Source organism: Colletotrichum phormii, assembly GCF_030913505.1.
Source record: "Colletotrichum phormii strain CBS 102054 chromosome Unknown BDP81scaffold_6, whole genome shotgun sequence".
Lineage (NCBI taxonomy): Eukaryota > Fungi > Ascomycota > Sordariomycetes > Glomerellales > Glomerellaceae > Colletotrichum > Colletotrichum phormii.
The window spans coordinates 1,203,871-1,216,204 of NW_026851448.1; the positions used below are offsets into that span (position 1 = coordinate 1,203,871).

Consider the following 12,334-nt stretch of genomic DNA (forward strand, 5'->3'; position numbering starts at 1 on the left):
AGCACAATTGGGGCAACTCCTGAGAGTAACGGCCAAAGTAACATGGAGGATGGAAATTACCACAGTAAAGCTTCCATTGACAATCCCGTAGCGAAGAATTTCTAGTCTCGACTATCATCAACTTCTTCTTTCCCCCTAATCTTTGGGTCACTCTCCCTTACACTTCCTGATATTGCCCAATACTCTTGAGCGCTCTATTGCTGTTAAACCCCTGCTAATTGAAGAGCTTCGATCAGGTCAGCCCAAGACCGTCAATCCACGTTTCTGAGATAGATTGTAGCTTGACTTCGTAACGTGCTTTGATTTCTCATGTCCTTCATCAATCCGTCAAATTTACGTCACTGACGTCGTCAACACCTCTTGGGACGGGTGGCTGGAGATTTCCATACGGATGGGCTCACGGAAAGTCAAGCAAAGCAAGCAACGGAAGAGAAGAGGAAATTAGACGAGAAAAGTATTTGCCTATCCATCATTCACTCGACTGATTCTAGTCGAATCTGATTCGCCTCACATATGTTCCTTTGTATCTCCCAATCACCACGGGCTGCACGGCCTTGACTCTCCTGTCCGTCCCGCATGGTTTGTCTATAATCGTTTTGCCCACCCTCAGACTCAGCAGCGTCGCTGTGGTTTTCTCGTTGTCATCGTCCCGCAGGATCATGTCTCTCTGACCCACCATGCACCTGCTGTGGACCGTGTTTTTCTCTCTGGCTTGCTTCTGTTCTTGCTTGGATACCCTGCGACATCGCTCACCGCATGATCTCCTGGTAGATCAACTGCTTCAATTGCTCCTTGCTCAGGTTGTCCTTGTGCTTGTCAAAGTCGAAGAACTCCTCGGGAATGGGTGGCGCAGTAGGCTCATCATCCGGGTCGTGGTACGGCTCGAGGTAGGGGTGCTTAAGGGCGTCCTCCACAGTGATGCGCTTGACAGGGTTGAAAGCGAGGAGCTTCTCGAGAAGGTCGAGAGCCAAGTCGGACGTCTTGGGGAACAGGGTGCGGAACGGAACCTTCTTCTTGAAGGGAAGCGAGCGAATGTACTCTCTCGCGCGGCGGGACTTGATGCCGTAGTAGTCTTCCATCGTCGGGGTACCAAGAACGTCCAAAATCAGAGTGAGCTGGTGGTGGTCTGTCATATGTCTGGTTAGCTTTGTACCTTGGATTAGGCCACATTAGGGTCCAACTCACAGTCCTTGCCGGGGAACAGAGGCTTTCCGCTCAGCATCTCGGCCAGAATACAGCCAACGGACCATACATCAATGGCCTTGGTGTACTCCTTGAACGTCAACATAATCTCGGGAGCACGGTACCAACGAGTCGCGACGTATTCCGTCATGAAACCCGAGTTGTCCTCCTGGGATGCAGCAGAACGCGCCAGACCAAAGTCACAGACTTTCAGATCGCAGTTGGCGTTCAGAAGCAAGTTGGAGGGCTTCAAATCACGGTGAAGGACGTTGGCGGAGTGCATCGCCTTGAGAGCACGAAGGGTTTGGTAGATAAAGTATTGACAGTGGTCGTCGGACAGGTCTTGGGTTCGAATGACACGGTGCATGTCCGTCTCCATGAGTTCCTGTAGAGAAAGGCATTAGTATATGGCCCGTTCCCATGGGTGTGGCACCTTGGGAGGCTTTGCTCACTTGGATGAGGTAAACCTCGTTGAATGTCTCATAGCTGCGGGGCTTCTGGATGTCGAGGATAGAGATGATGTTCTCATGGTTGAAGTATCTAAGAAGCTTCATCTCACGCAGAGTTCTCAGACAGAACATGGAGTGGTCGAAAGGTGTGATCTTCTTGATGGCGACCTTCTGGCCAGAAGGCTTGTGTATCGCCGAGCTATAGAGTAACCAATTAGCAACCCGCTATTTCTTGAATTGCGGTTAAAACGGTAGACAACGCACCAGACGACTCCGTATGCACCCTCGCCGACGACATCCTGAATATCATACTGCTCGCTGACGTTGAACGAGATCTTTCGGGAGCCCGAAGCGTTGGGGGGATTCGCGCGCGACATTGTGAGCGAAGTGCGACGATGGTGTCGATGTGGAGAGGAAGTTGTCGGAGCAGTTGGCCGACGGAGTAATACCACACAGGCGGGTCCTCGCGAACGAGATGCAACCTTGGGCGGAGAAAAAAAAAAGGGGGGGGGGATGAGGGAGAGAATTAAGTCGTCCTAATAAGGCCGTCTTGCAGAACCACAATTGCCTGGTTTGCGCGGTGGTTCAGGAAGGAGGCGAAAGGATTCCGGTATTTGGTTCTGCGGGGGGTATAATTATTGGCGGGCAGGCCGTTTGTGACTTGTCGAAAGGAAGGGTGGGATCGACCGACGGCGGCTGTCAAAAAAAAAAAAATGATGGGCGTCGCAGACACACACACAAAGCTTGAGGTCGCAAACCGGCGGTACTTTGTTCTTTGGTTGGATTGGAAGAAAGAACACGCAACCAGGTCGGTCCAGTCAATGAACAGACAACAGGCGGATCGGCTGTAGAGTATCTCGAGAGGGGGGAAGGATGGGACAGAAAGATGCGGACGGGAGGGTGGAAGGGGACGAGTGTCGTCGGAGGTTCGAAAGTGGGCGAGGGCCGTGTTTCTTGGGTCCGCTCGGGCCTTGGGTGCTGGGTGAGGTCCGCTTGTCACAGGCCGGGATCGTGTTTGGATTTCTTGCCAACGTCTCGGATGTCGGTCACTCTTTCGTTTTTCCTTTCGTCTAGTACCACAATATGGTTGTGGTTGTTGATGGGTGGTGTGTATTGTGGTCTTTGCTCGATAGCAGAGACGTACGTATGTGTGTGTGTGTGAGGAAGGTAAATTGTCGGTTGAGGACGGGGTGAGTGTGATGGATGGATTGCAAGTATCCGGACTTGAGAGGGCTGCTTTAGGCGGGAACTGCAGGCTGAGAATTGGTGTTAGCTGAATCGTGTTAGCTGGAAGGAGCTCCAACGGGTCAAGTGACAGAACAGGCAAGTATCCCGGGATGCGCAAGGTTAAGCAAGGTGAGGAGGCACTGGGGAGGGTCCTGAACCAGAACCAGCTGGGTCATCGGTCGGGTACGGATAAAGGACCACAAGACCCAGGAACTGAACTCAGGTCCAAGCCAGGTTTGCAAGAGACAAAGCAGTTCTGATCAGCGCAGCGCAGGCTCAGAGCAGAGCACCTAGAGAAGAGCAGAAAGGGAGCAACCGCAGACCAACAGACGAGCGGGTGTCCGGACCTATTCTCTCTGCCTTCTTCCGTGGCTTCTCGAAAAGCAATCGATCTTCCGGGAGAGTTTGGCGCGACAGCCAGATGCAGCGCAGACAAGCTTCCAGAAGATGAGCGATAGCAAAACGCGAAGCACAGAGAAAAAGGGAGCCCGCGTGGCTTGGAAGGTGAGGAGCAGCAAGAAAGGGTGCTGGTGAGGTGAGGGCAAGTGGGTTGCGGGTCGCGACGCAACGAAACGAGGCAAAAGGTAAGGGGAACGGGCGATGAACCGAGCACCCCCTGCGACTGCGACGGGACTTCAGACGAGATACGTCTAAGATGCGCAAAGGAGGGACAAGACACCACGAGGCAGGCGGGCCCGGAAGAGAACAACGCGGTTGAGCTTCACGAACTCCTGGACCGGGGCCGAGGGGTGTATAGCTGCTTCCGCTTGGATGCTTTTTTTTCTCCCTCTCTCTCACTCTGTGGTTCTCTCTTGGGAGTGGCCTACCTAGATAGATGTGTCTGCCGGTATGATGTTCGGGATGAGAGCATGAAGGGAAGCGAGACGAGGGGGAGAAGAGCAAGTACGGCCAGGGGCAGTTTAGTTGCTAGACGGGAAGAGGGGGTAAAGAATGGAGAATGGGCAGTGAGGTCGCCGAGGACTGCGGCGACGACGATCTCAGGATGGTGCCGGACGGTTGACTGGGTATGGAATGCAAATACCCAGCTGGAGACAGGAGGAGGACAAAGACTCAGAGCAAAGTATACGTACCAGAGACTTGCGACGAAGCGAGGATATGCGAAGTGGCTACAGAGCAAGGTGAGGCCAGGTCAGATCAGATCGGGTCGGTACGAAGTTAAGGTAAATTGACCCTCGATGTTCTGGTGGAAGAAAGTCAATGTGAAAGGAGGGGGGGGGGGGCGGAGAGTGAGAGTGAGAGTGAGAGTGAGAGTGAGAGAAGGTGGTGAGGCGGCTGTGAGGCTGGAGAAAGAGGAGGAGAAGGAAAAATCGCAAACGTGTGATGGTCAAGCTAAGGGTAATAAAGTGAGGTGACGGGTGGAATGAGTACGGTAAGGGAATGGGAATTTGTCTACCTACTGTGTATGGAGTACTGTGGTAACTTGTAAGGTAAGGTATTCGTAGGTAGGTCAGATAGGTAATCTTACCCCGCTGCAGATTTGTCTTTGTAGAGATGTCACAGTGTCTTGTCTCTCGATGTGATGTGGTGGATAAGTAGGCAGGCGGGCGTCTAATGAGGCCTTGACCTGGAGTCGTTGGTCAGGCTTTATTTAGGTCGAGGTGTTATCACCCGCGTGTGTTTCTGTTTTGTCTTCCACCAACAGTCGAGGAAGACGATAAAAGAGAAGTGTGATGGGTGAGGCACGGCAGGTAGGTAAGGTATTCCGTAGATACCTCACAGAGCGAGACTGGAAGAGAGACCTGGGAATGGGATCGAGACAGGCGGCGCAAGCGGAGGAGAGGGGGAGGGGGTCCAAAGGAGGGGGAGATAGCGGGACCTGACCCTGGACTAGCTGGTGTTGTCGGTAAGGTAGGTTGGTTCCTGAGGTTACCCAAGTACCTTAGCAAGCTTAGATACCTAGCAGCGGGCCTAACAATGGGAGAAGGACAAAGTATCTTGCCTTGAGAACCAACCAAGTTCAAAGTACTCGAGAACGTTTGCAAGCCTACCTACCTTAGGTAAGGTAAGGTATATAGATACTTTGCTTAGGGCACAATTGGTGCTAGACAGATACCTGCCGTTCGGGCACGACTTTAGACACAGACTACGGGTAGGTATCACGAACTATTACTTGTCGGATTTGATGGATTGCGCAATAACGGACGGGAATACAGTACGGAGTACGGAGGAAGGTACGGATACCTACCTACTCATGCTCTTATCCACCATTTATTCCCCGGTAGGAAGGACCAGACCTGTGGACGCCAAAGGGGAGGTGCGCAGCGGCAGTCAAGTTTACTTAGAGATGGGAGTACCTAAGGTAAGTACGGAGCACTGCGTGAGGTACCTGCTATACACATCTACATGTATGGATAGGTACCTGAGCTTGAGCCCACCAAGTGACGCCAATCCAGGTCAAGATACCTTTACTTGGAAACGTGCTTGCTTCAGGAAACCCCCCCTTCCACCCCGGGCAAGGGCCACTTAGAAGTTAGACCCAGCACATCCATTAACATCGCACCTATCTTTTGAACCGGGGTCCAAGTAATGGGAAACACGCGAGGCCGTTTCTGCAACCTGGGGGGGACCGCATACTGTACTCCGTACCCAATACCCAGTCCCCAGTACTCCGTACCTTACCGCATACAGTTGTATCCATGAATACCCAAGTATCCCTCATTCCTCTTCCTGGTTCCAATGTCCCAAGGTACACCACATCTTTGACAACCTTTACCACCTTAACCTTTGCCTCCATCAAGCATACCAAACTGCAAACACAATTGATGTCAATGGACCTGTTCTAGCCGAAAAACACAATGAATCAGGGCCGCTGACTGATGGATGAACGATCTACCTCTCTTACTTAAGGAACCCCAACCTGTTTCCATGTGCGACGGGAGAGGGAGCTTCAAAGACTCGCTGTCAGGGCTATCCCAGTATCACCACCGAGCCAATTGCTGAGCAGACGAAAGAAAGAGAAAAGCCAACGTGGAACCCGAGCCCGGCCGCCAGAATCAGAATGGGCCATCACAATTAGACCGCGCCTCGAGGAAGAAGGACAACCATCGATACGAAAAACATGAGACCAACATCAACGTCTCACCAACGGACACAGCCTACGCCACACCCATCCAAGTACCTATCCATAGTCGCCCTTGCGCGTCTATTCGTACAAAACCGCGAGGGAAGGGGAAGAAGACCAGACTGACTATCCGCACCTTAGACTTTCCGATCAACTACTAGGCTGCGTCCGTTCAAGGACTAATTAATCTCTGATTCAGATAAAGTCTAGGCAAGCTCCGCCCTCCCGCCGACCCGTCAGCCCGAGAGCAGTCAAAAACAACCCGAACTTGAACCTTGAATCACCGTAGCATCGAACCAAAGGTCTCACGATGACAACAGAAGTGCCCCCGTGTGGATCCCCCCTAGTCTCTAGCAACTAGAAACAGTCAAAGTCCAGAACAAAACAAAGCCTCAGATAGACGATGCCGTCTCCCAGTCTCTCTCAATGGAAGCAAACCGACTCGCCCTTGGAAAGCTTCGACGGCGGCTACGCATCTATGCTTCTTCCCTGCTATATTTCAGTCCACGTTGCCGCGGTCTAGAACGATCACACTTTTCTTTGGTCTAGACTCTGCCTCCCTAGGTGGGAACAGACGATCCACAACCCGGTTGATGAGCTCAACTTCGGGATGATTGAACCATGCTGTTTGAGGTTTTTCTCCTAGCTCGATGAGGTCTTCCAAGTTCTGGAAAGCTAAGGTATCTTCTACTCGTGGCGGCACCAACTAAGCAACATACGGGGAAAGGGGACCTCTAACAGCGCTAGCGGAACGAGCTTGATACATGCATATCCCCGGTATTCCACCCTTATTGCCAGGGGCTCAGGCTCCTTATTGACGGGGCAAGGGGAACTCTTAGTCTTACTCACACCATTGAGGGTCTCTATCCGTAAGGCACAGTGGTACCCCGTACTCCGTACATGAGGTACTTCCTCGCCGAGCTGTCGAAGCGTCAAACAAAAGGTCTCCCGCATACCTTGCCTTACCTCTCTCTTGGAAGTCCAGCATTCAAACAAAGCCAGCTGACCCAACTCCCAGATATTCCAAGTGACAAACGTGCTAATTATACCAGTAGCTATTGTGATGGGAAAATGCCAAAAACCGACTTCTGGACCGTTCATTGGCCAGCACGTCTGCAAGCCACGGCACACGTACAGCCGGCGCCTAGCACCGCCCGCCATTGGCCCCCGAGCCGGTCCCCCTCTGTACCCTCGGCGCGTGTGTTTCACCTCTCACTGGTGCCAGTTTCACACAAGCCCACCCAATCAACCGACCCGGAAGCTGAGGAGGTGCCAGATTTCACATTTTTTTCTTTTTGCACCGTCGAAGGAGACTGCGGGATGGATGGGTTCGGGCGGTGGTGATTCAAGCGGCCTGGCCTAGACGGACGATACATAGGTATTCTCGTATCTCTTAGTATTACTCAGCCTCTTTGCAAGACCAGCATAAGGCAGTCGTATCTAGATAGTGGATTCTGGTTTCTGAATATTAGACGTACGGCGGCTGCTACCACCCTAACGTGTGGCAGGAGAACTTATGCCTTCACTGGCACCAACAGTCAAGTACGAGATGAACAGAGCCCCACAGGCTTCTCAACCTCCCGAGACAAGCTCATTTCCTCAGGACCTCTTCTGAAGCCAGAGGTTCCGAAAGACTAGTCAACTCTCCTACAGGCTACCACGCAAGGTCCCCTACCAGGCCATCGCCGTCTCTCTCGCGAGTCACTGGTGCCGCTTACCGGAACCACGCACAAGAGCTATCCACCTTCATAGGTACATATCGGGCATGTGATGAGAGGACGAGGGACAAATGTATTCCGCCAATATTTTTTGCGTATTGATCTCTAATTTGATAGAGACATTGGTCTAAATAAACCTAGTACCACATGCTACCACCTTTCACTTTGCATTGCAATTGCCCCTTAGTACCGCTTCTCCAATCAAGTAACAACCTACATCGTCTTGTTAGCAATACTATCCTGACAACGAAAATACCACTTGACTGTGGGCTGGGTTGGGTTGGGTTAGGGGGACTTACCTTTTCTCTAAGAATACCAAGCCACTGTGCTGCGCTCATGCCCTGGTCCGCTCTGTCCTCCACCAGTAGTGTCTGCGCCCACAACTTAAGGCTCGGCTCTCCGTCTTCTCGGACAATGTAGAGATGGGGCAGGATGATGCTGCCGACTCCCTTGGACTTGTGGTCCCGGCTCTTGTGAACGACTGCCCGTACGCGCTCGTTGAAATCGTTATCCAGCTCCGGCAGAGCACCCTTGCCCACCCGCAGCTGGGTCCTGTCCTCAACTCCAAACACGTCGGCCAGCAGCTGCGGCACGGCATCCCGGCCGGCCCAGAGGAACTGCGTCTGGCCGTCGTCGATGAGGTACAGACCGTACGGAGCAAACCTTTCTGACGAGAGATTCGCCGGCGGCGGGAGCACAATCTGGCTCGTCTCCGAGTCAGGCACACCTGCGTTGTCGGGCATGTCGTGCAACGAGTAGAGACGGGGGTAGATGTATTGCATGAGGAGAGGGACGGGAAGCGTCGAAAGCAGACAGAGAGCTGCCGACCGCAGGTCTGACGGGATTTGAGCCGACTTGCGGAGGCCGACATTCTTCATGAGACCCAAGAAGAGGATGGGGAGGCCGCGCAGATTGGAGGGGAACTGCAGGCCGCCGCCCATGCTGCCGCCGGCGAGCTCCTTTCTGAAAGTTTGCAAGAGCTCAATCAACTTGTTCTGGAGAGAGTCGCGAGCAGCCTCCAAACCTCCACTCAAGGCACGCTCGACGGCCTTGTGACTGAAGTAGGTGGTGATCGCCTGCTGATCCGCCGAGGCATAGATATCAGCGAGATTTGTGGTTGTCGGAAGAGCCAGCGTCATGACGCGGATGCGACGCTCTCCATTGCAGGTTGTGTGAAGAACGGCAGTCTGCAAGCACACCACGTTCTTCGTGAGGTTTTCGTCAATGGCAACCTCAACGACATAGCACTGATCGCGAGGGAAGGCGGGGAAGGCGCAAAGATCGGAGCTTCTGTTGAAGAAGTTACCATAGAAGGCGTTCATGCGCAGACCAGTGGTGGCACGAACACGGAGTACTGCCTCCAGTCCAATCTCTGACGACAAGTAGTCACTGAACTCGGAGGCAAACTTGATGGCGTCTTCCGGGCGGCCGGCGTTCCAGCCCGGGTAAAACCAAGTCTGTCCACCAGTGTACCTGGGCAAGTTGCTCAAAGAGGCGACATCCTGGTATTGCGAGGAGAACAGGAACATGTCGATGGAGACCTGGTTCTTTGAGCACTCTACAGCAAAGCTCTTGTAGAAACTGTTGGCAGTTTGAAGCAGACTGCTTTCCTTGCTTGTTCCCAGCAACTTCTTGTCTTCGCGCATGTCCAGCTTGCCGACGCCAACATTGGGCAGCGAAGCGCTGAGCACCACAATCTTTCCGCCGAGAGCCGAGATCAGCTTGTGACCAGCTCGAAGGGCCGAGCCCATGGCAGATCCATTGTTCTGGTTGCTCTGGTACATTTCGGGCAGCTTGGTCAGGAAGCTCTCAATGCTTTGGCGGCTCTCTGTCAGGGGTACCAGCAGGTCTTGAGGCACGGGCAGGAATGGCTCATCCAAATCGCTGACAACCAACATGCTGGTCTCGGTGTTCTCCTCGCCATCCTTGGGGACCGAGAAGTAGTGCAGGCTGGAGTCCACGGCGATGAAACCCAGGCGAGTTCGGCGATCGGCGTTAGGTATTCTGTCGAGGCTGTCGAGGATGGTTCGGGCACTGGTCGCGAGAAGGCCGGTCGAGACTGCAGCGTAGCTCACGTCGAAGAGGAACAGGTAAACCAGCGGTTGGGGCGGGCGCACCATGTACTCCTGAGGCGCAACAAACTCGACAACAGAATAGTTGAGCTCATAACGTCCCCAACGGTCAGTGCTCCTTTGCGAAGCAGCATCCCAGTCGAAGGCTTGAGGAACATCATTCGTCAGGTTACACATGTTGCAACGCCATCGGTGTCCATGGTCCAGGAAGGTAACGAATGGGTTGATGTATGTTCTGCAGCGTCGGCAACGCGCGATAACCTGGTCCTGCACCACCGGAATCGGATCCTCGCTATCGTGGAGAGCTCCATAAGGCTGGATAACGAGCGCAAAGGGTAACCTCGATTTCTTCAGAAGAGAGTGTGTTGTCGGGACGGCGTTGAGGGTAGAGCGCACATATTTAGGACCGCAATTCGCATCTGGTGAGGGGGTCACGCTAGTCTAGAGGTCTCGTTGTCAGAAATGAGCTTCAGGGGGGTTGTGGGCATGGGTGGTGACGTACGTTGGGAGGAAGGATAATGGGAGGAGGGGGCAAGTCTAGCTCGGACACGTTGAACGGCTGGTTCATCAAGTCGGTAGGGTAGAGCTGGTTCAGGGCCACAGGACGAGCGGCTTGGCCAGGAGGAGGCTGCTGCTGGTTCTGTTGGCCGCCGAGGTTCATTCCGGCCATCTGCTGGTTGAGGCCGCCGACGCCGGGGGCGGCAGGGGCAAGACCGGACGCAGGATATCCGGCATCGGGGGATTGATACGCGCCGTAGCCTCCGGGTTGAGCAGCGGGAGGCTGGGGCATGCCGTACTGCTGAGGTTGAGGAGAGCCATAGGCGGCGGCAGCAGGTTGAGCATCCTGCGCGGGATATCCACCATAAGCCGCGGCCTGGGGCTGGGGCATGCCATATTGTTGTCCCTGAGGAGGTGCGCCGGCCGTGTTGGAGTTGGCGCCAGCTCCAAACTCATAAGCTTGGGTGGCATAACCTCTCTTCTTCTTCTTGCCTTGGTCGGCTGCAGCTGGCTGGGCAGCTTGAGCTCCCTGTGCATCGTAGCCATCCTGAGGCTGGTCGGAGTAGGGTTGTTGCTGCGAGGGATATTGGCCGTAGCCGTCGTTCGGCGCCGACATGGTGGGCGGTCGGGGCAAGGACGAGGTTGCGCTCGATAGTATTTGGGTGGGCTAGGATCCAAGCTGTGGCTTTGCGATGGATGGGAAAGGTTGATGTTGGGAATGCGATTTGGTCGAGCGTGGCCAATGCCGGCTTTTTGGACGTACGCAACAGGTGGCGTGGCGTTAGGTAGCGAGGGGTTCAGAGACAGCAAATGTTGGTCAATGGAGATGTGTCCACATGAACCAGATGACGAAGGGTGTTGGAGATACGTCAAGGCGAGGCTAACCTAGATACCCGAGCCGGGCTGCAATTGAGAAAGGGAGGGCAAAGTTGCAGTAAACAGGCAGCCTTGGGCAGAGTCGAATGGACAGGTGGTTCAACCCACTGGATCCAGCTCCAAGTCGACTAGGTATGCACCTCTATCGCAAGCAAGGGCTTAACTGGCGGGCTTAGCTGGAGACTGAAGTGTGTCCCATCATGGCGGCGGTCAGGACATGTGGCGGGGAGCTTCGGTGCACAGGCCAGGTGAGGCTGGCAGACGGAGAGCGGAATAATGGTCAGTCCGGAGAGAGCCCCGCGCCGGACCCCGTTCGGCAGATTTCCGGCAAGGGCCACACTTAGACAGTCAGCCTGTCAGGTAGGTAGGTACCTTACAACAAGGACCTGGGCTGCAACGTATAGTGCAGAGGCCCGGAAAGGTATCCCACCAAAGAGCAAAACTCCCAGGTATGTGTGATGCGAACCCTTTTTTACTCTTGATAGTCGTTTCTCGTCTTCTCATATATGATATCAAACGTCGTGGGGCAGATATGCATCCAGCAAGGTGCAATGCTCCCCTCAGCGGCGTCTCAGTTCCGTGCAAGTGACTGGGGACCTCCCTATAATAGGTAGAGCAAGTACTTTAGAATGGGGATAAGAAGACTTTGACTGAACCAGGCTGTTGGTTTTTATGTATTGTCATGTTTTCCAAAGACGAGCTCTGGGCTAGTATGAAAGACCTGACAGCATGAGCTTGATAATATCTTGGAGCTGACAGTATCCTAACTGGCCCTCGAACTAGACACCTAGCATTTGAGGAGCCTTTGCTCGCAGTCGACTTGCTGCAAATTCGTGACCCATTGCAGGCACTGCCCGAGGATCTGATGAAGTGACCCTGATCGGAGTCAGGGAGCGCACATGATGCCTTCCCACCAGCACCACTAAGATAAAAGAGGGAAACATTAAAGGGGGGGAGGCCGCGGGCGCGAGACTACGAGACTACCTGGTGAAGTAAGTACTATCCGTACCACCGCAAGATCGAATACCTCCACTCACCTATGTACCTCTAGTGGGTATCTTGCCTACCTGGGTAAGACGGTTGATGGCCCCTCCCGCTCATGGTCGCCCATTGGATTATTCTTCTCAGTCTCTCAGGGCCCCGAATCTCCACTCGGTAGCCCCTAGACCCTCCCCTCCAAGATCCAAGTCCCCTGCGCCGAGGACTGGGCCGTCGCTCGATTGCGTGTCG

General features: G+C 53.9%; 3 protein-coding genes across 3 annotated transcripts; all 3 read right to left on the reverse strand.

Annotated features, from left to right (window-relative positions):
- Nucleotides 1-749: 749 nt before the first annotated feature.
- Nucleotides 750-2,008, reverse strand: BDP81DRAFT_447848 (mitogen-activated protein kinase; the record flags this gene model as incomplete). Its single annotated transcript, XM_060592229.1, has 4 exons — nt 750-1,126; nt 1,186-1,567; nt 1,635-1,830; nt 1,896-2,008. The coding sequence occupies 4 exons, from the start codon at nt 2,006-2,008 to the stop codon at nt 750-752; spliced, it is 1,068 nt and encodes a 355-aa protein (XP_060447559.1).
- A 109-nt stretch (nt 2,009-2,117) lies between these two features.
- Nucleotides 2,118-3,891, reverse strand: BDP81DRAFT_193910 (uncharacterized protein). Its single transcript, XM_060582451.1, has 2 exons — nt 3,686-3,891; nt 2,118-2,887 (listed from the first exon to the last, which is right to left on the reverse strand). Exons 1-2 carry the CDS (start codon nt 3,727-3,729, stop codon nt 2,158-2,160), a joined length of 774 nt encoding a protein of 257 aa, XP_060447560.1. The 5' UTR covers nt 3,730-3,891; the 3' UTR covers nt 2,118-2,157.
- Nucleotides 3,892-7,859: 3,968 nt separating this feature from the next.
- Nucleotides 7,860-10,844, reverse strand: BDP81DRAFT_447849 (COPII component protein; the record flags this gene model as incomplete). The annotated part of the gene is made up of 3 exons (XM_060592230.1): nt 7,860-7,871; nt 7,958-10,171; nt 10,233-10,844. The coding sequence occupies 3 exons, from the start codon at nt 10,842-10,844 to the stop codon at nt 7,860-7,862; spliced, it is 2,838 nt and encodes a 945-aa protein (XP_060447561.1).
- Between the last annotated feature and the right edge of the window lie 1,490 nt (nt 10,845-12,334).

What these genes read in the sequence shown, in the direction of transcription:
- BDP81DRAFT_193910 (XM_060582451.1), bottom strand. Translation starts at nt 3,729, where the DNA reads ATGCTCTCATCCCGAACATCATACCGGCAGACACATCTATCTAG. An exon ending in CGGCAGACACATCTATCTAG is followed by an intron (nt 2,888 to 3,685) that starts GTAGGCCACTCC and finishes ACCAATTCTCAG; the next exon opens with CCTGCAGTTCCCGCCTAAAG.